At 52.9% G+C, this 25,476-nt stretch overlaps 1 protein-coding gene across 5 annotated transcripts; it reads right to left on the reverse strand.

The window, feature by feature from the left end:
- Window positions 1-2,470: 2,470 nt before the first annotated feature.
- Window positions 2,471-24,183, reverse strand: FBLIM1 (filamin binding LIM protein 1). Of its 5 annotated transcripts, none has more exons than XM_031464132.2 (9): window positions 24,081-24,183; window positions 18,396-18,452; window positions 17,715-17,984; window positions 12,279-12,463; window positions 11,404-11,521; window positions 10,027-10,196; window positions 7,871-8,049; window positions 7,045-7,162; window positions 2,471-4,255 (listed from the first exon to the last, which is right to left on the reverse strand). In XM_031464132.2, the coding sequence occupies exons 3-9, from the start codon at window positions 17,962-17,964 to the stop codon at window positions 4,142-4,144; spliced, it is 1,134 nt and encodes a 377-aa protein (XP_031319992.1). In that variant the 5' UTR covers window positions 17,965-17,984; window positions 18,396-18,452; window positions 24,081-24,183; the 3' UTR covers window positions 2,471-4,141. The 5 variants fall into 5 exon arrangements, with proteins under 5 accessions (XP_031319992.1, XP_010999188.1, XP_031319989.1 ...); XM_011000886.3 differs by lacking the exon at window positions 24,081-24,183 and adding an exon at window positions 22,163-22,217; XM_031464129.2 differs by lacking the exon at window positions 24,081-24,183 and adding an exon at window positions 22,163-22,211 and having other exon boundaries at window positions 18,396-18,492.
- Between the last annotated feature and the right edge of the window lie 1,293 nt (window positions 24,184-25,476).

Raw genomic sequence — 25,476 nt, forward strand, 5'->3', positions numbered from 1 at the left:
TAAAATCCGCAGCTCTTAAGATGAAGGGTTCAAGACAGTTAGGATTTTTTCAGCTGGACTTTGGTGTCTGTGTTACAGAGTAGTTTCTGGCACGTTCTAGATGCTGTGCAGCCCTGGGGAGTTATATCACCTCTCTGATTCTTTGATGTGCAGCTTGTCTTTGAATTGGAATGTTAATAGTACCTATTTCATAGCTTATCATTTTTTTAAATGAGTAGCTATTCATCCTATGGGAACTGCATTTTAAACTGATAAAACCATTTCTTTGAAATGCCCAGTGGTCTCTGGGATTCTTCCTTATCAGCCCAGCCTTCTCCCCATCTTGATCCCCTTCTGCTCTCCTTTAATCCCCCATTTCCACCATCTGTGTCCCTAGCAGAGGAGTGGGCAGCACTTGGTTGCCTTGGAGGGGCTGGGCAAGTGCTGGGTGGAGTTCACACCTCCAAGCACCTGGGTGTGGACTCAGGTATGGGGGACACTAGGGAGGGGGTGACAAACAGGAAGGCTCAGGGTTCTCTGGTAACCTCATGCTGTTCTCTGTCCTGATCCTGACTCTACGTACTGAGCCCAGGTTCCCAGGTATCAGCCTGCAGGGGAAGAAGTGTGGGAACTCCCGGAGGGACTCTCCTAACAGGTAGGGCTTTGCACAGGTGAGGAATTCAGTCTCCTGGCATGGGTCTCCGTCTGAGATGGTGTGTTCTGCTTGCAGCAACTCCACAGCCACGTCGCTCACTCTCTAGTTTTCCAATTCGTTGTCTCTCTCAGCCTCGCTGCAACCATGTACAGTGGGCAGGTGGGAATTACTCTCATCTTGCATCTGGAGAAGCTAAGGACCCCAGGAGAAGCTCGAGAATATTGATGCTCCAGGGCTCAAAGCCCAGTTCGCTAGTCCATGCTGCCCTCTAGTGGCTGTGCACAGCACCTGCCTTTAGGAAGCCCAGGTCAGCCAACAGCATCTCCCTGGGTTTGCAAACAGCAATGGCCAGTCTTCCTAGGACCCCAATCTGGGCGGACACGTCCCCCCTCTTGGGACGCCTACATCACTCTATAAGCTCCTCTCCCTGTTTCTGAGTATTAAATTATATATATATAATTGTGAACAAATATGATATTTATCAACATATATGAATAAATATGTACATAACATAAAGTGTACATAACATAAAATGTACCATCATAACAGTTGTTACATGTACAATTCAGTGGCATTAAGTACACTCACACTGGTGTGCAGCCACCTCCCCCCATTCATCCTCAGTCAAACTGTACTCACTGAACAACTCCTCATTCCCCCTCCCCCCAGCCCTTAACCAACCACCCTTCTATTTTCTGTCTCTATGAATTTGATGACTTTAAGTACCTCATATAAGTGGAACCATAGAGAATTTGTCTTTTTTTCATGACTGGCTTATTTCACATTGTAGAAATAAGGAATGTCCTCTTACGGAGGGATTTATATAAATGTGCAGCTCAGGAGACCAAGGCATCCCCCAGAACTTCATCCAGACACCATCCCTCCAAACACAACCAACCAGAAATAGGCTGGGACGTGAGGAATCACAGCATAAGATTACAATTTAATGGCAGGAAAAACCAAACCATATCGAACTTGGCAACTGGGAGAGAAAAGTGGCCCCGACAGCCGGGAGCTGGCCCGGCCCTCACAGCTGGACCCTGGTGAGCTCCAACCTCACAGCTCCCTGTAGTCATGTCCTTGAGGACAGCGCGTCTGGGCCAGCAGCAAACATGGCCAGAACCCCAATCCTATGAGCCATGGCTGCTTCCCTACCAATCAGCTGCAGCACCACATCCTAGGTATAAATGAATTAAGCTTCTCAATTGTAGACCTACCCCTGCTTCCTGACAGCACACATTGGGAGCAAACCCCCACTTCCTTAAATCCTCCTCAAATCCTTCAGTACCTGTCCAGGTTCTGTGATCCCCCTCCCCGGCCCCAAACATTCGCCTACTGAGACGCCCTGCTGTTCCCAGTGTCCGTATGGACCCCCTGCTGTGGCCAGTGTGATAAGCCCACTCTGTGAACTGCAGCCACGTCCCCGGTGGTCTCTGATTGATGACCTTCAACAAGACCGTTGAGGAATTCAAATGGAAGGAGTGATCCCAAGAAGTGCCAGCCAGCTCCAGGTGGCACAGGGGACTTGTGAGCCCATCAGAAACCCCACCAACCAGCACATCTTCCCACCCCAGCAACACTCTGTGATGGCTATTAGTGTTGTTTCCACTTTAGAGATGAGAAAGCAAGGCTCAGAGGGTAAAAACCCATCCATACTGTTGAGCAGCAGACGGGGCCAGAGACCCGAGTGGCCTGCCCCCGGGTCCAGCGCTCTCTCGGCCCTGCACCTTCCCCGCTGGAGCTGCGCTCACCAAGCCTGGCTGCAGGTGCACAAGGCAGGTGGGCTCACAAGAGGAGTCATCCTGGTCACCGGCAGAGAGCACAGCCTGAGCCCCGAGTGTGGTGTTAACTCTGCTCAAGGATTCGGTGGCCTTAGAGGGCCTCCCACAGTGAAGGCTCCACCTGGTCACCCAGCAGCCACATCACTATGTCCAGGAACAGTGCGCTTGTGTACTGGCCAGTGTAAGTCTTCGTGGCTGGGGATGAGGGGCCCCAGTGTGGGGGGAGGAAGTACAGGCACTCGCTGGACACTGGTGCCACACTGAGCAGATGCCCAGACATTTCTCTGGTGCTACTATCAAAAGCCAGCATTCACCTCGGTGAGATCTTAGTTGGAACACAGACGAACTTCTAATAGGTATGCATTTATTGTCACATATAACTAGCACAACAACACATAACTGCATGGATATATTGCTTAGCACAAGAATAAATTGGTAAGTGAGTTTTAAAAAAAGTATGTTGAGTTAAAGAGAATATTAAGGAAGTAAGAGATTAGGAGGTCCTTGTATGATAAAAATTGTGGAGGTCTGTGAATGCCTGGCGTTTGGGACTCGCTGCTCTAAGCTTCAGCCAAGAAGCTGTGCTCTGCTCTGAAGCCCTTAAGGGGCCCTAAAGAGAAACTCTCCAGGTACCTGGAGCCCAGGGCATCCTCATGGGAGCATGTGGTATGAGGCGACCCCAGGGAGGAGAGCATGTCTTGTTTAATTTGTTCATACCCGACAAAATGTCTTATAAGTTACAAAGCAACAAAAGTGATTTTCCTTAAAAGGGAAAAAGCATCTTCTAGGTATGGCCTTGAGGAGGCAATGGTCACAGGATAGCTGGGGCTGGAGGACCCGATCAGGGGTTGGGGGGGACACCCCATTACTGTCCTGGAGAAGTGTGTGTACGTGTGTTTGAGTGTGTGTGCACGGCCCCAGTCAGGGCTGCAGGAGGAACACTCAGAGCTCCTGTGCTCTGCTCCCCAGGACACAACAGGCACTCAGCCGGGGTCACAGGTGGCGGCCCCGGAAGGTGGGGGGAGGGGTTGCTGACATCTTTGGGTGTCAGTGTGTCACCCTTTGCTCTGTTCAATTTATGCCTGGGCCTGGGCCCCACGTCAGTGTGACATGTCCCGCAGGTGGGAAGTTCGTGGCTGTGCCACCACTAGGTCATAATCTTGTAGATTTATGAACAATGGAAGACATTTTCTATGAAGATTTCTGCCCCCCTAAAAATCCAAAGAATGTTTCTCATCATATGAACTTCAAATTTTAAAAAATAGTGCCTTTTAAGGGACTTTGGAGTTTTAGTGAAAAAGTTCCTACAAACTAGAGCTGGTCTCAGCACCCCATACTGACAGCTAAGGTGTCATTGCTAGGGACACAGGCTGCCACCTGGAGGCTTGCTCTGCCTCACCCCAGAAAATGGGGGTCAAGGCCAGTGTTGGGGCCCCTGGGCATGATGCTCATGGTACAAAAGCCTCCCGGTGCCCAGAGGGGAGAAGGAACAGCTGACAGTCTGAAGGGTGCTATCTGCCAACCACTCAGCTCCCAGCTGGGAGGAGGCCCAGGCTTGGGGGGCACTCAGCCCCTGTGTCCCGGACATGCTGGGCAGGGCTGCTGGCTGGTCCCTGTTGTGGTTCGGGAGGAGAGCGTGCAAGAGCAGGGTCTGGTAGGGAGAGGAGTTAGGGAAGGGCCCGACCTGGGCTAGCGTGCGACCGTGGCACCCCCACCCACTGAGGCCTCAGCAGCACCCTGCCGCGCTCCGCTTCACGTGGCACGGCTTGCAGAAGAGACGGTTGTTCAGAGGGTAGCAGCCTTGGTCCGTGGGCTCCACAGACAGGAGGATCCTGCAGTCCTGTGGGAACAAGGCACATGTGGATGGACGCCAGCCCGGAGCCCTGCAGTGCGGAGCCTGTGTGTGCTGGACTCGCCAGCATCCACTGATGAAATGACTGAATTAGCTGAAGGGAGAACCGAGGACAGGGGGAGAAGCCCCCTAAGGGGTCACAGAAAGGGCTAGAAGGGCCCCAACAACCACCCAGCAGCCCCTGAGGTCCAGGGAGGGGTGAGGCCTCCCTCAGGTGACACAGCGGGTTCCAGAGCTCAGAGTCCTGGGGTCTTTTGTCATTCCACTGACTGCACAGCTTCAACACTGGCACAGACTTTACACGGCTCAGGGCATGGCTGGCGTCCTCTGGAAGCTGCACTGATCAGACCAGGGGGGCTGGTCCCCGCAGGGATTAACTGTGGTGTCAGGGGTGCCAGCCTGAGTCAGCACAGCCAGCTGGGAAGGGCGCCCTCGTGTGTCTGTTCTCTGGAACTGCACCTCAGGTCTCGTAAGGGGACTCCGGCTGTTTAATGCCGGGATCTGCACCATTCTTAACGGCCACTTGTTCGGCATTCTGAAAGCATCAAGTGCCAAATCGAGAGCCCCAAAGGAGCACATGTGACTGCTTCTAAGTTAGAATCAAGAGAGGAAACACCTCAGCTACGACCAAGTCGCACAGTCGGCAAAGGAGCTGAAAGGTGGCATAGAAGCTGGCCAGACCCAGCCCAGAAGAACAAGTGACAGAACCATTTCCTCATCCTCAGTTTTCTCGTCTTAAATGAAGATATGAACTCCCATATTGCAAGCTCGTCACAAGGATTAAATAAGGCGATGCATACGAAAGCATTTTACATATTAAAAAACATGGCCCGAGTATGAAAGTATTGTTACCCTTCCAGCAATGGACCACAGAGTGAGCAGCAATGGCGAGGGGAGTGGCACCGTGAAACTCATCTTCCTTCCGAGAGCAGCAGCATCCCAAATCTGCTCCAGGCCACTGCGGTTGGAGCCTGACAGCCTGAAATGAGGCTGCTAGAGTCCAAACTCTGACTCACTGCCGCAGCCTGGGTAATGTTCCCGGTAGCCTGGGCCAAGCTGGCCAAGGACAAGCAGGGAGGGTTTATTTGCTCAGTAGCCAGGCCCAGGGAAATGCTAATCACCACTGGACTTAATGTGGGCTATTCTGGTGATAACAGCACTTGAATTTCAGGGCTGTTCTTTCAAGGTGCATTATCAGCCGGACTATAATCAACAAATCAACATTTTTTTTTTAATGGAGATACTGGGGATTGAACCCAGAACCTCATGCATGCTAAGCATGCACTCCACCACTGAGCTATACCACCCTCGACCCCCCACATAATTATGAAGCAATGTGTCAACTTCTCGACTAAACTCCCTTGTCAGCCTCAGTGAAAATGCCCTCTTGGCTCTGCATATTTGTTTAAATGTGCGTGACTAAATGTTTGGAATCCCTCATTCGCTGATTAAGAGATTTGGTTTCTGGGAGTTCCCACTTCAGTGATTGTCACCATCACCAGAGAAGAAACATCGGTGATGTGGGGGTGACAGTAGAAGGCAGAGGAGGACTCTTAGAGCCTCCCCAGCAGGACTGACTATATAATTTGCAGGGTCCAGGGCAAAATGAAATGCAGGATTCCTTATTCAAAAGAATTTTCAAGTATGACAGCAGAGCATCAGAGCAAGCACAGGGCCCTGCTGAGCGTGGGTCCCTGTGGAACTCCCCAGGCATTTCTTGCTGGGAACTACTACACCAGCTTCTAACCAGTTTCCCCATCTCAGTCTCATCACTCTTGCAGCCCGAGGTCCAGACTCCTTAGCTTGGCACACGGGGCCCTTTCCTTCTCTCTGGCCTCATTGTTATCACACCGTCTGGCACTCTACACTCCAGACACACCTAGAAACTTGCACTTCCTCCAATTTTTCAGGCTTGTTTGTGCCACAGTAGCATTTTACAGGCCCTTACCTCTTTCTGGATTTCTTTTCTCCTCTCTGAATATGTGGCAAACTCCTACTTATCCTGCAAAACCCAGGATTAAGCATCACCTCCTCTGAAAGAGTGCCTTTGCACTTTGATCACTTGACTTGATCACTGCCTTCTTTGTCCCAAAGCTGACTTATACATGTTTTTTCTTAGCACCTGAAAAAAAAATCTGTGGTATGGGTCTGCCCAGCATCCCTTTCTTCCTTCCTGTGGTTGTATCAACCCCTGTTTCATATAGTTCTGCCTCCCTGGCCCCAGGGGTTGACAATCATAGACTGGCCAGTGACTGGTCCAGAATGGGCATGTGACCCAAGCTGGGTGAATCAGAGGCCTCTTTGGGACTGTATGGGACCCCAGGATGGGGTTTCTAAGTAGGAAGGATGTAAACCTGGGCAACCATGGCCATGCACTGTATCCCCTGCCTCACAGAGGATGCTAGCCCACAGGAAGGAAAAAATGGAGTAAACGCATAAAAAAGGCAGAACTGAGAGATGGAGAGAGAGCCCTATGATATTCTGAGGTCACAGTGACATCACCACTAAAAGCCTACCCATAAGATCCCCTTCTTACAGGAAAGGGGTTGAGTTTGGTTGCTGTCATTAACTCCAAGAGTTCTGATTAATAGGCCGTATTTGCAATTATTTCCTTTCTTGTTTGTCTCTGCTATTGGACGGCAAGCAATGTGAGAGCAGAGCCTCAACCTGGACTTGTCCCGGCCCAGGGCCTGGCCCACAGCGGGCTCTCCAGAGGGCTCGTGCGGCCATTAAACAGGACCAGCAGCATCTTATTAAATCATCACTGCTCCACTCACCTCACATCTGTAGCAATTTTCATGGAAGTTTCTTCCCATGCACTCGATCTTGAAGGCATCCTTCCCGTCTCGGGGGATGATGGGATTCTCACAGATGCTGCACACAGGGGCGAATTTCCTAGAGGGAAGGAAACCCATGCTCAGGAGGCGTTCACGCCGACAACCTCAGAAATTAGCAGCCAGTACCCAGGCCTGCTCTGGTTCACCTCCCAGAGTGACTATTTCAGACTCGTTGCTATGCGACTACACCTGGAGCTACAACCATACATGCCTATTACTTCCTGGCAGGAGCGGATGGAGAGACCTGTGTCATGAGACCCGGCTTCCCAGGGTTATAATTAGCTCAAGGCAAGGAAGTGACTGGAGAATGTTAAAATTTGAGAAAGCAGAGAAATCTCATGCGTTTAGTGGGACTCATTTCCTTTGTCTAGTATTATAGGTCACTGCTTTTTTCTTCTTTCCTGTCTTTTTTACTAGGCACATCTGTCTCTTGCCTTGGGCAGTGAGCAACTTGAAGGCAGAGACAGGGCCCCACGGATTATCTGTGTCACCACCACTCCATACGGCTCCAGCTCCAAGGGGAGGCACTGTGGTCTGGGGCTTGAGAGCAAGGCCCTGAAGTCAGGTCGATGGGGGGTTGATTTGCAGCTTCAATGCTGACCAGCCGGGAGATTTTGGAATGGAACAGGCAGACCTGGTTTCTGTGGGCCCAGAGACTGCAAGAGAGCTCTGACTCGGCCCCCAGCACTCAGGCTCAGCTCCTCCATCCTGTCGGGGTCCCACCCTGTCCTCCCTGCCCCGCCCAGTGCACAGACCCCTCTCAGACCTGTAGAAGTCATCCAGGCAGTACACCGCATTCTGGCTGTCCAGGGCGAAGCTCTCATCCCCGATGCACCGGGCGCAGCTCACACAAGTGAAGCAGGTGGGGTGGAAGGCCTGGCCCAGGGCCCTGATGATGTGCTCCCGGACCACTTCGCCACACTTGCCACACTTCTCCAGGGTGTCCTGGGACAGAGGGTGGTGCTTCAGAGCCATACCACGGGTACGGAGAGGCATTCACATTCATGCAGTCGGCCTGTAGCTACTACCTACAAACCTCCACGTTGCTTAAAAGGGATCGAGTTTGGCACTGCATCCCTGGTTTACAATCTTGCTGTGAAGCTATCACTGCATTTCTTTCTTATGAGGAAATGCTTGAGGCCAGGCTCCATGAGGGCCCAGAAGAGAAATTTCTCTAAAACTTCAGAGTCAGCAAAAGGAGTTCCCAGAGGAATTGGTGGGGTTTTGTTTTGTTTTGTTTTGTTTAATTTTATGGACAATAAACCTTGAAACTCTCCCTTTTCCATTTGGCCACTTGGAAGCTCACAGTCAGATCTCATGCTCCACTTTTTGGAATAAGTATAGGGGTCTTTCATTCATATATTTTGGGGAACTACCTTTCCTTTGATCTCATCTCACTTTCTACTTTGATTTTCCTCTCTTTTGATTTCTTTATTTGTTTTATATCTCATAGTATTATATTCATCCTTTAAAAAAAGTTTTTATTTTATTGCGGTATAAGAATACCTAACATGAGGTCCAGTCTCTTAACAACAAAGGGCTCCTTTTAGCCCATCCACCTTTTTTTCTGGACATGTTTCTTCCCCTTCCTGGCCTGTGTTCCTCTTCATATTAACCTGACTTCCTCTGGACAGATGTATTTGGTGGGGGCAGCACTTCCCCCATCCTCCCTGTCCTGGGGGCAGCCCTCGTCTCCCCAGCGCACTGCTGAAGTCCTTCCTGGCTGCTTCTAGCTGTAAGCCCACCCTCACCCTGTCTTCTCAGTGCCTCACTGCTGCCTGGCTCCAAGCTGAGGGAAGAGTGTAAGGACATCCCCCCACTATCCTGTTGATGGGGTCAGAGGGGCAGGGATGGGGGTGGCCTGGCTCCTTTCTCCTCCCACAGTGCCTGGCTGCCTGTGGTCAGATCATTCTGAGTTTCCTAGATAGTCCCAACTCCAAATATTCTAACCCCTTGAATCAGTACTTTTCAAACTTCAGAGTGGATCAGAACCACCTGAGAGACTTGTTAAACATGCAGATTGCCAGGTGCAGCCAATCCATGAGGCCAAGGTGAAGGCCTACAGGACACACAGGTGATGTGTCTGTGGGAGGTGTGCAAAAAATGTCACCACACACCACTGGGGAGTTAACAGCTCCAACACCCTGGCATCCAAACTAGCTTTCCCAGACTGCATTTGGTACCCAGCGATGCCCTCATTACAGCATGCACTGGAACCTCATGGTTCTAGGTAAGACCCGGGCAAGGTCCAGAACCAGACAGGCCTGGAGCAGAACACCAGCTCCACTGCCGTCTGGAGCGTGACCTGTGTGAGAGGCTGAATGATGCCCCCCAAAGATATCCAGGTGCTCACCCCTGGAGCAGTGACAACCTTGTATGGCAAAAGAGACTCTGTGGATGTGATGGAGTTAAGGATCCTGGGATGAGGAGAGCAGCCGGGATTACCCAGGTGGGCACCAAATGTCATCACAGCTATCCTACAAGAGGGAGGCAGAAGGAACTAAGATACTGATGCAAGATGCCGTACTGCTGACCTTCAAGATGGACAAAGGAACCAAGAAATGCAGCTTTAGAAGCTGGAAAAGTCAAGAAGTGGATTCTGCCCTAGAGCCTCCGGAGGGAGCAAAACACTTTGATTTTGACTCAGTGAAACTGATCTTGGACTTCTGACCTCCACAACCGTCAGAGAATAAATGTGTGTTGTTTGAAGCCACCAAGTTTGAGGTCATTTGTGACAGCGGCCACCTGGAAACGATCACAACTTGGCTGAACTCCTTCCCCTCCCTGAGCCTCAGCTTCCCCGTCTGTCAAATGGGTCAGTAGTGCCTAGCTCCCAGGATTGTCGTGGGGAATGAGATAATACAATGTCTTCTGGGTGCCCAGCTCAGTGCCTGGCAGCTGGAGAGCTGCCCCGCAGGTTACCTGGTAGCAGGGCTCACAGAGGGGTCGCCCATCCTTCTGGTAGAAGCTCTGCCCAGCCAGCTGGCGGCGGCAGATGCGGCATGTGAAGCACTGGGCGTGGTACTGCCTCTTCATGGCCTCCACGGCCAGCTCTCGGGGGGACACGGTCTTGTGGCAGAAGGCACACACGTCTGGGGTAGAGGAGACAAGGGTCGTGACCCGCCCAGTCTGGGAGAACTGTACCCGGTCATCACCCAGGACATACCCCGAATGCCTGATCTCCACCTGAAACCCTCCAGGGGTTGTGAGTGCAGCTTCTGCTCACGGAAAGGGTCATGAGGAGCATTAACAAGGAAGGCAAATGGCCTTTCAAAAAAGCTAAAATCAAGACACAGAGTGTCAGGACAGCTGGGTTGCCATTTGCAAAAAAATCAAGAAGGAGCTCCACTGTGACACCTGACACCCAGATGATTCCAAACATTATCAAAGATCCAAAGGTGAAAAATGAAACCATAAGAACACTAGAAGAAACCGAACGAGAATTATTTTATAACCTTGGACTTGAGAAGGCCTTGGCACAGGGTAGGCACTTAATAGCTGTTTATTTAAAGAGTAACACATGGTGCAGGAGAGGCTGTGGGCAAATGGGCACTTGGACACCGCTGGTGGAAGTGTATATTGGGACGACTGAAAATGACAACTTGGCAAAAATTGTCAAGCTTATTCTTCTGGGAATTTATCTCACAAACTTGCACACAGGCAAAATGACTACATGCAAGGCAATTCATCTTAGCATTACCACCTAAACACCCACCCACAGGTGACTGGTTAAATGCATGTTTGGGCCCTGCTAAGGAATACTACACAGCTGTGAAAAAGAACAAGGAGGCTCTTATGTTCTGATGTGGAGCGAGCTCTAAGACCTATGAAGGAATGAAAGCAAAGTGCAGCACAGCACAGGGCTTGCTACTATTGGTAGGAAAATCAGGGCAGGGTACATATTTGTATTTGCTTGCATCTGCATAAAATATCTCTGAAAAGATATGCAAGATTACCAACAGAGGTTGTGTACCTGGAAGGAAACTGGGTGATACAGGGATGGAGCAGGGGAACCCTTTTGTACTTTTTATTTTGTACTCTGTGAAGGTGTTAGGTATTCAAATAATTAAATGGTGAAAAAATTCAAGCCATTTTTGCTATCATAGCAAGTTTTGCTGATCAATATTTAAATGGATTTTTGTTAGAAAGGAAGAATGGTTAAGAAGATAAAAATAAAGCTGATTGATGTACAACTATGAGGCCTATCGCCATACCATGAGCTGGGACAGGACGGTGGTCCCCACTCTCCTAGTTTCCCCCCGGATGCCTGTGCCAGCCCCGCGAGGCCTGTGTCTGTACCTGTGGATGACTCCCTGTCCGGGCAGCCAGCAGGCTCTTCTGGGGGAGGCGGTAGCTCCTCCTCTGCGGGCCTGAGGTGACCAGGCCGAGGCTGCAGCGGAGGCCCCTCCGCCAGGGACTGTGGGGACAGAAGGTGGGGCGGGAGAGGAGTCACCCAGTGGGGCCCCCACACCACCCTCTCAGCTCTGCTCCTCACCCGATGGCACCGGGCACAATTAGCCCCTTGGTACAGAGGCTGAAACTAAGGCCCAGAGAAGCAAGGGACCTGTTTCAAGACCCTCAGCAGAAAAGTTATGGTGGCAGCTGGAGCCCAGGTCCCCCGGCTCCTTGCCCTGGTTCCCTTCAAGCAGTTAGAGCTACTTTCTTCTACTTCTAAGAAACCTCCTGGACTCAGTTTCCCTTAGCCTGGAACCCCTCTCATTTCTACAAGGCCTCGGTTAAGGGCAGAGGATTAAAAATGAGTTTCCTCTGCAGCATAAGGGATTTAGATCAGACACAGGGACATCTCCCTCTGAGCTGGAGGAGGTACTTAGGGGGCAAGGGTATGGCATTCCTTCTCCAGGGACCTTGAAAAACACGTCCAATTTAAAGCAAATTATCTATTGGTGGGGCGGTAACTTATTTTAGTGGAGGTACCTGGGATTGAACCCAGGACCTTGTGCATGCTAAGCATGTGCTCTATTGCTTGAGCTATTTCCTCCCCATCCAAGACATGTCCACATTTTATCAGCCTAAAAGAGCTTCAAAGACAGACCGTCCTCAAGTAGGAGAATGAACCAAACAATCTCCAGGCTTAAAATCCCAAAAGGCCCGGTATGTCCAGACTCTTCCTGCCCCAACCCACGGAGCTCCGACGACCAAGGGGCTGGCAGTACCTGTGGTGGGGGCGGGGGCAGGTGCAGCTGCTCCAAGTCTGAAATGAGTGACGCCCCCACTGGGGCAGGCGGCTCCTCCTCAGGAGACGGCAGGTACACCGGAGGGGGTGGCGGCGGAGGTGGGAGGAGGTCCAGGTCAGGGAGCGCGTCCTCGCCATCCAGGGGAGGAGGAGGAAGCGAACATCCTGCAACCAGAAGTGGGGAGAGGGTTGGCCAGAGTCTTTGCAGGTGGACAGAGGAGCTGACACTTACCCAGAAGGCTGTAGAGCATGGGGGCTATGGGCTCAAGTCCAGGGTCACCCAGACCTGAGTTCCATCTCTGGCTCTACCACTGACTTGCTTTGTGTCCTTAGGCAAGAGACTTAATCTCTCTGATTAAGTTTGCTCAGCTAGAATATGGGCATTGGTTGCTTAGGGTTGTTAATGAGGATTCAGTGAAATGATGCAGGTGAGGGCTTGGCCCAGTGCATGCATGTGACACAGGCTCAGAAGCCCTCCATAACAGCCCTCCCCTCGCTGCGTGCTAGAGACCCGAAATCCCACTAGAAGGGCCTTGTTCAAATGCAAGCAAAACTCAGGCTGTGGTTCTAGCATGTGGTCCTTGGACCAGCAACAGCAGAGTCACCTGGGACCTTGTTTGAAACACACCTTCTCGGCCTTCCTCGAGCTGCAGAATCAGAAACTCTGGGGCGGTGCCTCGTCACGTGGTGCTCAAGAAGCCCTCCACGTGATGCTGATGCCACTCCGGGGTGGGAACCACCACCCAGTGAAGTAATAGATTCAGGTAATGGCTATCAGGTGTTGAAAGCATTAGGCGGAAGGTTGATGGGGAACTTCCCAAAGGCTTCGTCAAGCTATCACCACCTGTGCCCACTGATTAACCTCAGCAGACGTCAGGGGGCTTCTGACTCAGGTATAGGAAGGGATGGGCACCACTATGTATGACACGGTCTTTAAAAAAAAAAACCCCAAAACATAAATGAAAAACCAACTCAAACTCATCAGGCCTCTAGAGTTAAATCTGTTTATAAGAAATCTGGAAAACAGAGGTGCAAGCTGGATGAGACCGCAGGGAAGCAAAGGGACCAATCAGCATATGGGACATTCTATAGAAATGGACCCTGTTTCTGCAACAAATTAAAGGTATGGAGAGACCAAGAGAGGGGACTTGCCTGGAATTAAGAGACGAAAGAGGGACCATACATAATGTATACATCTGTGCTGTCCAGTACAGTAGCCACCAGCCACGTATGGCTATGGAGCACTTGAAAAGTCCAGACTGAGATATGTTGGAAGACTTAGTACAAAAAAAAGGTAAAATATCTCATTAATAATTTTGATAATGATTACATGTGATTACATTATAAAATTTATATAGTGGGTTACATAATATATATTATTAAAAGTAATATCATTTATTTTTAATTTTTTCAATGTGGATACTGGAAAATTTAAAAATTACATGAGGCTTGCATTTGTGACTCTTGTGGCATTTGTTTTTAATCCACAACTCCGCCCCCGTGTGATATTTCTGTTGGACACAGCACTGGTACAGACCTTATTTGGATTCTTTTTTTTTTTTTTTTTTTTGGTATTTTTTTAATTGACGTATAGCCAGTTTACAATGTTCTGTCAATTTCTGGTGTACAGCACAATGCTTCAGTCATAATACATATATTCATTTTCATATTCTTTTTTACCATAAGCTACAAGATATCAAATATAGTTCCCTATGCTGTACCATATAAACTTGTTTATCTATTTTATATACTTATTTGGATTCTGATTCAAAGAATTAATCATCTCCTTTAATTCTCCTCATTTTGTGGATGAGGAAAAGCTAAATATTCCACTGAATGATACAGCACAAAAGAAAGACAAGACATGATGTGAGCCATCCATTCCACTACCATCCAACAGTTAAAAGGCATTTTTATGACAAGTCAGGGAAAACTAATTATGGATAGAATATTAGATAATCGTAAGGCATTCCTGCTGATTTTGTTATGCATCGTTCAGCACTGGGGTTCTGTAAGAAAATGGCCACATTTAGAGATGCATCCTGAAGAATATGGGTCTGAAATGACCTGATTACTGGCATTTCTTTTAAAATACTTCACAAAAGAAAAGAAAGAAAGGAACAGATGAAACAAATGTGGCCAAATCTTAGTAACTGTTGAACTGGATGTGGGGTAAACAGGGTTCCTTCTGTTCTCCCTACTTCTGTGTATATTTAAGTTTCATTCACAACAGAAATTGACACATTGTAACTGACTATACTTCAATAAAAAAAAGTTTCACTTAACAACAACACAACAGCAAACACACACACGGGACAGGAGTGGTGTCCAGGGCGTGGCCCTCAAAGTGCACAGACTTTCAGGTGCTCTCGGCAGGGAGGGAGGAGGTGGGCTAGGAGGTCACCCGGCTCCTGCCTGAGCCCGAGGCTCTCCTCCTTCCAGGAACACTCACTATAGTGTAATCCAAACCCCTCCAGACTGCCTCAGCAAGGCGCTGCCTAGCTCCCGAGGAGGACACAGCCAGGCGGTCAGAAGAGAAGCCACAGTGTGGGCCTGTGTTCACTGCCACACACAGGGTGAGACGGGGCACGGAGGCAGTCTGCCCGCCTCCTGTCACCTGGGCACGAGGCAGGCCAGGCTCCAGAGAGGTCAGACTGCCCTAGACACCCAGAGATAGCAGATGGAGAGTGCTTGAGGCCCTGCAGCCTGGGCTTCGGTCCCAGTCCCAGCATATCTGCTGGGGCACCTCCCTGGGTTCAGTTTCCCACCCATTCGACAAAGATAACGAACCCCTCTCCGCTCTCTCATGGGCTGAAGGGACTGGACAGATGGGAAGCTTGTTCTAGACCTGTGAGTCGGCCCCAGAATCATCTGGAGGCTTGTCCAAATGCAGATGGCCGCGCCCCACCCCAGAGCTTCTGATTCAGCAGGTTTGGGGTAAGCTCTGAGAATTTACATTTTTGGAGTTTCATTTTGAATTTACATTAGAATTTACATTTCCTGGGTATGGAATTTATGTTTGCCAGGTATGGGTTCAAAGGCCACCTTTTGAGAACTACTCTTCTCTACTCCACAAGTCTCACCTGCTTAATACCTTTGGACTGGAACAATCGTTCTCAAAGTGCGGTCCCCAGACCAGAGCATCATCAATAATACCTGGGAATACAAATTCCTGGGCCCCTCCGCAGACGTGCTGCTGAGTCAGGAATGCCCAGGGTGGGGCCCAGCTGGCGGGGCTGTGTTGGAACAAGGCCCCGGGGGATGCTGATGCCGCTGAAGTGTGAGAATCTGCTGCAAAGGAGCGGACTGAGTCAGGAACAGGTCACAGAGACACAGGAGGTGTGCTGAGGCCTCTCCCAGGACCACTGGAGGCTCCAGACATTCGGTGGGCAGGTCCCAGCCAGGGCAGGAATGCAAGAGAGACGAGGACTGGAGGCTGCAGGCAGGTGCCCAGAAAGGGGGCCCACACTGAACGGGGACGATGCACCTCAAGTGGCCAAGAGCAGCAGGAGGGGAGCAAGCAGCCTTTTCAAGAGAAGCTGACTTCTGAACAAGAGAAAGGTGGTGGGGCTGGGAGTGCCTAGTGAGGAGAGGGGAGGAGTGAGGGAAAGGTGGCCGGGATGACTTCAGCAGCTGGGATGAAAGGGCTGAGGAAATGCTCGTGGATTCCTGAGGGGACGAGTACTAGATGAGGTATCAGGTGACAGCCAGCTGCAGTGTGCCCTCAAGCAGAGGGCAGGGCCCCGGGGCTGGCCTTTGTGTTCTGTGGTCAGACCAGGCTCATACCTGCTGCTCACCATAAACTCGTCCCATTCCAGCGAGGCTGAACCCCAAGATTCCCCATGCTCTGTGCATTTGCCAAACTGACCAGCAAATGGCTGACGAGCCACCCGCTCTCAAGGACGGCCTGGTCTGGTTTTGCTACCAAACTCCCAGGATCTTGTGTCTGTAATTCCTATAGCCCATGAAAATGTCTTGGAAATTTTGGCATTCTGGCATCTAAACTATATTTCCTAGGCTCCCAAGGGATATAATTTTTTTTTCGATTGGATCACGTGTCCCAGTGAGCGAATTTTGGTCATCACAGTCCTGGTTCTCCTATACGGAGAAGCAGCTGGAAGATGCTGTTCTTGGCGCATGCGGTTAGGAAGGAAAAGTCAATTTAGGAGGCTGCATCATAAGGAAGAAGCACGTTATACAATATTCACATACTCTCACGCGTGTCCATTTGTGGTCCCTTCTCCTGCCCCTTTCTGGCTTCCTGTATTGGTTTCTAGGTGGTTTCCATGGTGATGGATACACAGGGCTGCCCCAGCCTCACTCTGGCACAGCAGGACTCCTGACTAGGCACCTGAGGACTCCAGGGGGCTAACCTGCCATCCTGGCTGGCCTCTTAACCTGAGCGTCTCATTGCTTCCTTGTTCCAGCTGCTGCCCTGTTAGACGATGAGAAATCCGGCTGTCTCAGGCCCCTGGGTCATCATCCTTCCTGGCTTCTACCCAACCCAACTGCTGAGACTTTTTTATGGGAGTGGCAAGGAGAGAGGACTGGAAGGCTCTCTGTCACCATGGCAACAGGGCCAGCTCAGACCAAGCACAAGGCAAAGGAATGGTCATTTATGAAGTACCCATTCTGTGATGGAGGCATCACATACGTGACCAAATCCCCATTTTCCAGGGGAGGAAACCAAGGCCCAGAAAGAGGAAAGTCTGCCTAAGATCACACAGCAAATGGATGGCAGAGCCCAACAGAGAACAAAACCACCTTTTAGGCCCTTTTACTTGCCAAATTCATTTCTGCCTCAGGGCCTTTGCACTTGCTGTTTGCATTACCCTTCAAGCTCCATTCTGTCATTTGGGTCTTAGCTGTGATGTTACCTCCTTGGAGAAGCCATCCTGACCACCCCGTAAAAAGTTGCCCCTCCTCAGCTCTTCACTGTTTTACTTCTATATAGTATTCCTGACATTTTATTTTGTGTTATTTTTAATCTCTGTTTCCCCTACTAGGATGTAAATTTCATGCAGGCTGAAAACCTTATCTTTCTTTTCAAGTCCCCAGTGTTTGGCCAATAACAGTAGGTATTTAGTGCTTTCCACGTGGCAGGCAGGCACTGGGCCCAAAACTTTACAAGTGTATTAATTCATCTAATCCTCACAATGGCCCTTTGAGGTGGGTACTATCATTATCTCTATTTTACAGATTAGGAAACAGGAACAGAGAAGTTGTGGCCTAACAATGTCGCACAGCCAAGTAGTGGAGGAGCCTAGATTCAAACCCAGGCAGGTGGGTTCCAGAGTCTGCCAGGTGCGCAGTAGGTACTGAATGAATGAATGAATGATCTCAGAGCCTGCCCTTTCCTCCCTGCCTTGGTGCTGCCTCTGACCCAGTCTCCCACCCAGTGCCCTCACCCTCTTACCTCCATTGGAGAGCTGTAGTGGTACAGCAGGCAGTGGGGCTGCAGCCCTGCCTGGGGGAGTCCAGGAATGGAGCCTCCCCGCCAAGCCAGTCCCGGGTGCCTTCGTGGCGGCAGGAGACTCCTGGGGGCGGCCAGGCCGGGCCTCACAAGCTGCCTGTCTCACCTCCTCAACCACAGCCTCATCTCGACGTGGGGGTGCCAGGGTGATAAAGACAGAGGAGGCGACCCTCTTCTCAGGCTTTGAGGTCATTGCCTCGGCTCCTGGTGGGGCTGGAGACAGAGTGGGAATCAGGCTTGGGTGGAGGGGAGGGTGGGTGGCACTCCACCCGGACACATAGACGCCTCCAGGGCAGGGAACCCCCCCAGTCCCTACAAGGCAGGAGCAGCCATCCCCTGGTGCCAGAGAGCCAGCGCAGAAGGGGCTGCGGATGTCCTGCGGGGGAGGGCAGGTGCCCACCAGGTGACTGGGCTACGGGGGGGGACCCAAAAGTCCTGGGTGCCCCTCCCCCCAACCTGCACACCTGGGGGAGTAAAGGGCAGCCCTGCCCTGCTCACCTGACAAATGATTAATTTCCCTCCTCTAAGAAGCTAAAGGGAGGGCCTGCTCCTTCAGCTCCCCACCCCCAGGGCAGCTGACTGCGGGTCCCAGCCCAGGGCCATGCCCCGAGTTAACTCCCTCACCTGGGATCCAGATTTTCCTAGGAGTGCTGAAGTCCCCGAGGTTCAGACCCAGCTCCACTGTGGGAGGGAAACAGTGTGAACCATCAGTACATCTGGGCTGGACTCCAGGAGGAAGAGGGGACAGAAGAACAATCAGAGCTACCGTTTACGAAGATCTATCCTGTGCCGGCGCTGCGCTAAGCACTTTGTACCCGACGTGGCAGGGGGAGAGGCACTATTACTACTCCCATCTTACAGACGAGGAAACTAAGACAAAGAGGCGGAAGTCATCTGCTCAGGATCAGGCAGCAGCAGACCTGGGATCTGAACCCAGAGCCCATGTTCTTGGCCACTCGGTCTGCTGCCCTCTCCCAGCCCAGCCCACAAGTCAGCATCCTTTTCTCCACCATCGGCCTCCACGTCCAATCAAGTCTTAATTCTCTTGCCAGAATCTCACTCTGTCTCCGAAATCACAGCTCTGTTTCAGGCAAGGGGGTGATGCCTCCTACCCTGTCCTGGAGTGACCTTTCCAGAGCATAAATCTGTTTCTCCTCTACTTGAAAGCCTTCCACGACTCCCTACTGCCTTCAAGATAAAGTCCAAATTCCTCTGGCCTCAACCTATTTTTGACCACCCTGAACAACTCACCCTTCCCAGGCTGTCTTTCTATCTGTCATGACTTACCCTGGCATGTTTCCACCACCTGTTTGTCCTCTCCTGCCCACTCCAGGGTGAACTTCAGCTTTTCCTTAGGAGCAGGCTGGCTCAAACATCACCTCCTCCATGAAGCCTCCCCTGATTCCTGACTCTGGGGCAGTTGTGTATTCCACACAGTGATGACAGCCCATCACAGAACATGCTGGCTCAGTGTCACCATGTCTGTCTCTCCCCCTTGCAAGTGACCTCATATGCCCTTAGCTGTATCTGTGATCTTTGTGTGACCCGAGTCCAGCTCATAGCAAGCATCAAAGCATGGATCTGGGAGCAGGGCGGCATCTCGACCAGGGAGAGCCCATTTTCCATCTCTCAGGTGGTCCCTGCAGAGAGTAGGCTCTGAGGTCAAGGATGAAGTCGGGCCATGGGGTGGGGCAAGTCGACCACACTCAGCTCAGGAGTCCTTTCTGGGGACCCAGGGCCTGTGCCCAGTGGGGAAATGTGCCCTCTTTCTATCTCACTCTCCAGCTGGGCCCCCCTGACATGGCCCCATAGCCCAGTCCACGGGTTCATGGGAGCACAGTCAACAGGGACCCAAAGAGCGAACCTGGAGAAGTGGGCCTGGGTTGTGGGGGGTGAGGGCCCAAGGGACCCTAATGTGGTCTTGGAGCTCAAAGGGCTCCCTCCACTGGCCACTGTGGGCTCTCCTGGAGACTGACAGAGCATAATAACAACAAAAACAACAACATGTACTCCCAAATTCCTCTTAAATCGGTTTATGTTTGGCTAAAACATATAGCTTGTTCTGATAATAAAATATCTGTTCTGAGTGAGAAACCAATACATGAATAAGGCTTTAAAAGTTCTTTTAAAGTACTTCTCTTTTGTTTCTTGTTTTGGAAGTGATGTTTGGAAGTACATATGCTTCCACTGCCTGTCATGGTCTTTGGTTTCATACTTTGTTACAACTTTAAGAATCTATTCTTGTAAACAATTTTCAGAATACCTAATATATAAAGGCAAGAGACAGCCAGGGCACGTGCTGATAAAGTGCTGGCTGTGTGCCAGGCTCTGCAGCAAGTTCTTTCCAGCCTCAAAAGTCACCTAATTCTCAGCACAGTCTGTTATGCCCCCAACTTTAGAGATAGGTCATGTGAGACCCCCAAGCAAGAGGCTAAGTGACTTTTCGAGGCCACCTGTAGCCCACTTGGAATTCTAACAGAGCACCATCCAACCTGGAAGTTGAGAGGATAGCCTTGGGCCTGAGATGACACACTTTTTCCTCCCTAGATGACCTGGGGTGGCGGGTGGGAGAGCAAAATTCCCAGGCCTGTTCTTACGCCAGGATGGTCCAATCCAGGCCAGTTATCTTGTGGTCAGCATATTCTGGGCTCATCCCCAGGGACTGCCCTCTCTACCTCCCTCCCACCCTGCTCTGAACGCCACTCCACCCCAGCCCACCCCTCCGTGAAGTCGGATCTGCTGGTTTCTCAGAAGACATCCAAGGCAAACGTCCCAGCACTGAGGCCAGATGTTCACAGCTGGGCAGCACCCTCCCCCATACCTCCCCTGTGGTTTCTGCAGGGACTTCAGGCCCCAGGGGAAGGGGCCGGAGCTGGGGATTTTCAAAGTCCTGTCAGTCAGGCCCAGGGCAGGAAAGGGAGCCACAGCTTCCCTCTGGTCCCACTGCCCCGGGGTCACCCTGGAGCAGGGGGGTGTGTGGGTGAGAAAGCTCCCTGTGGGGCAGCTTCCCAGCCAGCCCAGCCCAGGGGACCCTGGGCCCCCACCCTTCCTCCCCCAGAGGCGAATCTGAGATCCAGTTGGGTAAGCGGAGAAAGTGGAAACAAAGGGAAGGAAAGTCATTTCCTGTCAAGAGGAAGGAAGGAGGCTGAGATCCAGCCACCCACCCAGCCTGGCTTTAGGCTGTAGCCCAGGGTAGGGGCTGGGCTGGCTGAGCCGAGGGCCTGCAGGGGCTGGGGTAGACCCCCCCCACACACACACTGTCCCTGTCCTACTCCTCTAACCCTCTCCAGAAACGTCTGGAACCACCTCTAAGCTGTGTTCTTTAATACTGCAAGAAAGCAGTCTATGCTTGGTTGCAAAGTCTAAACTTTGTAGGAGGTGGGAGTCAGACCGTGCCCCACCCACCCCTGCAGGGGGCCTTACAGCCTTGGACCTGGGGTCCCTCTCCCTTTCTCCCACCCCAGGGAAGTAGAAGAGGCACACGGAGCTGGGTTCACTAGGGGTCCCACCCCCTTCCTGCTGGGCAACCCTGAGCAGGTCACTGAACCTCTCTGGGCCTCAGTTTTGTCATAAAGTGAGAATAATGAGGTCTGTCCCAAAGGGTGGCTGAGAGGCTAAAAGGAGATGGGGTACTCAAGACCTAGGTACTTGGTGGGTGCCAAGAGAAAGCCAGCTGGTTATCCAGCCCCTGATGAGGAGGAGGCCCCCCTTGGGGGGCGGGGGCTGTGAGGACCAGGACTTTGCTTCCATCATTATGAAGGGCAGGAATCTGGGCACTGTCCAGCCTCTTCCCGAGGTCCTCAGATCTGGGCTGAAGGGGGACCCAGGCCAGGATGCCCCAGGCACACACCTTGGGGATCGCCCAGTCCCACCCTCTTCCCAGCCCCCAAGGGGATTTGAGGCCCAGAGAGGGGCAGCCCTGTGGCCCTTCCTTCCCCTCGCCTGACCCTGACTGGGTAAAGCGGCCCGGAGCTCCGAGGAGCTCCGGAAACCCGGCGCCCTCCCGCAAGCAGCCAAGCAGGGCGGCTGGCCGGGTCACTGTGGGGCGCCGCCGGGGACTTTAATTCGATCCATGTGCGGGGCGCTGTCTTCTTTGTGCGGGAGCTTCCGCCCTGCCCATCCCTTCTCTCCGAGCCCCGCTCCTGATAGGGACACCAGCCTTCCCCCAGACCTGCCCTCTCTCCACTCGAGGGACAGAGACCAAGGGGCTGAGACAGAAGGACAGCACCCCCGCCCCCTCGTTCCGCGGGCCCCCTCCGGGAACACCGGGGCGGGGGTCCCGGCTGGGGGACAGGGTGGGCGCCGGCCGAGGGTTGCCTGCACTGTCACCTGCGTGGAGCCGGGGCAGGGACGGAAGGACGGGACCCCCACACCACCCCCGCCCCGCTTACCTGGGCCACCCGCGCCCCCGGCGGCTCCGGCCGGTCACCCGATCCAGCAGAGCCAGGAGCGGCGCCGAGCCTCCCGCCCCCTCCGCCCTCCCCGCCCCCTCGGCTCCCTCCGCCCCGCCGCCCCGGCCGCCTTACCATAAAAGGTGAAGCCTGGGGGAGGGGACTCGGGATTCCCGCCGGGCGGAAGCGGCCCCTACCTGCCCCCCAACCTGCCCGGCCGCGCCCCTCCCCGCCCCCTCCCCGCTCCCTTTGTTCCCTCAACCACTCCTCCCTTCCCCTTGGCCCCCGCCTGGAGGGTGGGAGGCCTCCTCTGCCGCCCACCCCTCCAGTCTTTTGTGCACGCAGAGTGGTCCTCCCCCTCCCCCCTCCCCTAGGTCACCTGGGGCAGTGGCTCCACTGGTTTGGCCTGGAACCTCCCAGGGTCTTAAGAGTCAGGTGGATCTGGATTCCATGGCCATCCACTAATCCTGTGACCCTAGGCAGTCACTCCATCTTCCTGAGCCTCAGTTTCTTCCCCACTAAAATGAGGATAATGGCCTGTCTGGACCCTTAAGCCCTCTGCAAGTGGGTCCTAGGGTCCTGAGGGGACAGGCTTCTCCAGGAGGCCTGGTAGGCAGGGCCCAGCTGGGGATCAGGTCACCTGGTTTGTCACCCTGGACCCTGGCTCTGACCCCCTCCCACCTCCACCCCGACCCCCCAGACATGAAGTGGGGAGGGGGAAGCTGTGCCTGGGCTCTGGGGCAGGAGATGGAGCCTGGATGGGCCGCCTGGGTCCCAAGAGGCCTAGGGAACATTGCTGGGAAAAGGAATCTGGGTCTGATTCAGAGGCAAACAGATTGTTCTTTTGATTAAAGCCACAGTGTCTGAAGCCCTCTAGAGGAGCACTGGACCCAGCGCCATCTCGGGGGAGGCCAGGCAGGGTCTGGCTCTCCTCTGTGGGCCTGAAGCTACAGTCACCCTGGCCAGGTTAGCCCTGGGGCTGCTCTTGTGGGGCTCGTGGGGGTGGGGGTGCGCCTGGGCACCAGGTCCCGTGCTCCTCCACCTCCTCCCTCTCTAAATCCCTCATCCGCATTTTGTCGCCTCTCCGTCCCTCTTCTCATCACTTTCTCCATTTGATCCTCACAGCCACTCTACAATGACAGCAGCAGCAGTAACAGTAGCTGTGCTTTTTAGGGGCCTCCCATCTGCGGGCGCTTGGCCTACAGACCTTTCCATTTAAACCCCAGGAGAGCCCTGTGGGAAAGGGCTGATTTTTCCTGTTTCACAGACAAGGACACTGAGGCCCAGAGTGGCTCAAAGCCACACAAGAGGCAAGTGGCAGGGCTGGATTCAAACCCAGACCAGTGGGTGCCCCTGGGCACACACACTGCCCTGCTGGTCCCAGGGGCCGGCATGACTGCCACGCTTCACGATGCGAAGGGAGGTGACTCCCTCCCTATGTGGCAGAGGGAAACTCCCACTCCAGGCTGCCTGAGCCCCTGCTCGGGCTCATTCCCCCGCTTGGCAAGGATGCCGCCCTTTGCTGCACTGCTTGGAGCAGGACTTCCCTATACCCCGCCAGGAAGAAGGAGGGAACCACTGAACACCAGAGATGGGGAGGACCTTAAGGAGGAAGGTACAAAATAGGGGTTTTCAGACACTTTTGGCCATAGAATCCCCTTTTCAAGTGCTTTGTAATCCAGGAGTCTATTTAAAACAAATAAAAATGGAGCTCCCCCCTCCCCACCTCCATGATATCCCCTGAGCCTCCTACTACACCTCCAGGTGGGACAGTGAGGCACCAAAGGGTTGATCTGGGGCCTTGTCCAAGGTCACACCAACTCCAACTAGGACCCAGGCCTCCCACCTGCTCTGGGCTAAAACCGGCTTGGGAAGGGGGAAGGTCCCAGGGATGTGGGATCCAGCTGCCAGCACTTACCAGCTGTCCAACACCCCTAGTCTCTTGTCCCACCTCTACCACTGTTCCCAGGTGGAGAGGAGCCTTCTGGTCAAGGGACTCCCGCACCAGTCCTGGTGTCGGTGTCACCTCGGCAGGTGCCCAGCTTCCTGCAATGGAAACCCAGGAAGTGCACTGGATGAGAACACACGCCCTTTGTCTGCCAGCTCAGAGGCCCTCCTCCCCTCCTCCTGTCCTACCAGTCTCCAGCAGCTTTCTCTGAAGCAACTGAGCAAGGGGGCTCCATCTTCTATTAGGGTCATAGCAGCTGAGCTCCTGGGAAAGGGTGGGAGAGAAATTTAGGGAGTAAGATCCAGGGCGGTGGGGACATTTGCTGCTGTCCATTCTGCTGGGGAGCAGGGCACCTACTGTGCACAGAGGAGTCAGGAACCTACTACATGCTTGGCTCAAGTCAAGGAGCTCAGGGGAGTGGAGTCAGACCATCTTTGTCCTCACGGAACTTACAGAGAGGTGGGGGAGAGCGACCCACAATAAAAATAAAATTACCAATTACGGTGACGTGTGCTATGAAGGAATGAGCAAGGGGCTGAGAGAGAAAAAGGGGTGTAGGTGGGGGTAGGTCAGGCCTCTCTGGTGGGGAGGTGACATTTAAGCTGAGATGAGGAGGAGCTAGCCAGGAGCAGAACAGGGCAGAACATTCCATTCCAGGGAAAGGGGGGCAGTAGGGAAAACATGGGCTTTGAGGTCAGACTTAGGCTTAACTCTCAGCTCCCTGGTGTTGGCTGTGACCTGGGACAAGTTCCTTCCCCCTCCAGTGTGCTGTTTCCTCACCTGTAACACAGGGCAGCGGGACTGGATGCCCTCAGATGACGGCATGAATGCTTCCCTTTGCAGAACCGCTGGGGGCAGAGGCAGGGATCAGGCACGCCAGGGCCTGGCCCATAGTTGGTGCCCCACCCGTGGTGGCGCTGGCTGTTCCCACATCCCTCTTGCCTGGTTTCCAGAGCGCTCTGCTCACACAGTCTCTTTGCTCTGCAGCTGGATCCTGGATCAGGCCTGGGGAGAGTGGCATGGAGGTGTCTCCCCCTGTGTGATTTTCCTCTGAGGCTCCATGAGCTGCAGCCACCAGGGAGCCGGAAACCCCATGAGAGGAAGGCATCCATTCATCCGGTCGCCCTTCCCTTTGACTAGCTCCACTTCGGCCAGGTCAGAGCGGAGCTGTCAGCCCCAGCCTCGGGGTGCCCAGATGTGCACCTGCATGAAATTAGACATCTGGTTGGGGATGGGGGGGGTCTACCCCTTGGCAAACAGCCTCAGCCTCAGCCTCAACCTGCTGGGCCTCCCAGTCCTGGTTCTGCCCTTGCCCTTTCCTGCATCCTCCACTCTGCCTGCCTGGAGTCAGGTCAGTTCCACACTT

The sequence above is a fragment of the Camelus dromedarius genome, chromosome 14 (assembly GCF_036321535.1).
Source record: "Camelus dromedarius isolate mCamDro1 chromosome 14, mCamDro1.pat, whole genome shotgun sequence".
In the NCBI taxonomy this organism is placed as follows: Eukaryota; Metazoa; Chordata; class Mammalia; order Artiodactyla; family Camelidae; genus Camelus; species Camelus dromedarius.

What these genes read in the sequence shown, in the direction of transcription:
- FBLIM1 (XM_031464132.2), bottom strand. Translation starts at nt 17,964, where the DNA reads ATGACCTCAAAGCCTGAGAAGAGGGTCGCCTCCTCTGTCTTTATCACC. An exon ending in ACTACAGCTCTCCAATGGAG is followed by an intron (nt 12,464 to 17,714) that starts GTAAGAGGGTGA and finishes TTCTGGTTGCAG; the next exon opens with GATGTTCGCTTCCTCCTCCT. An exon ending in TGCCCCCGCCCCCACCACAG is followed by an intron (nt 11,522 to 12,278) that starts GTACTGCCAGCC and finishes CTGTCCCCACAG; the next exon opens with TCCCTGGCGGAGGGGCCTCC.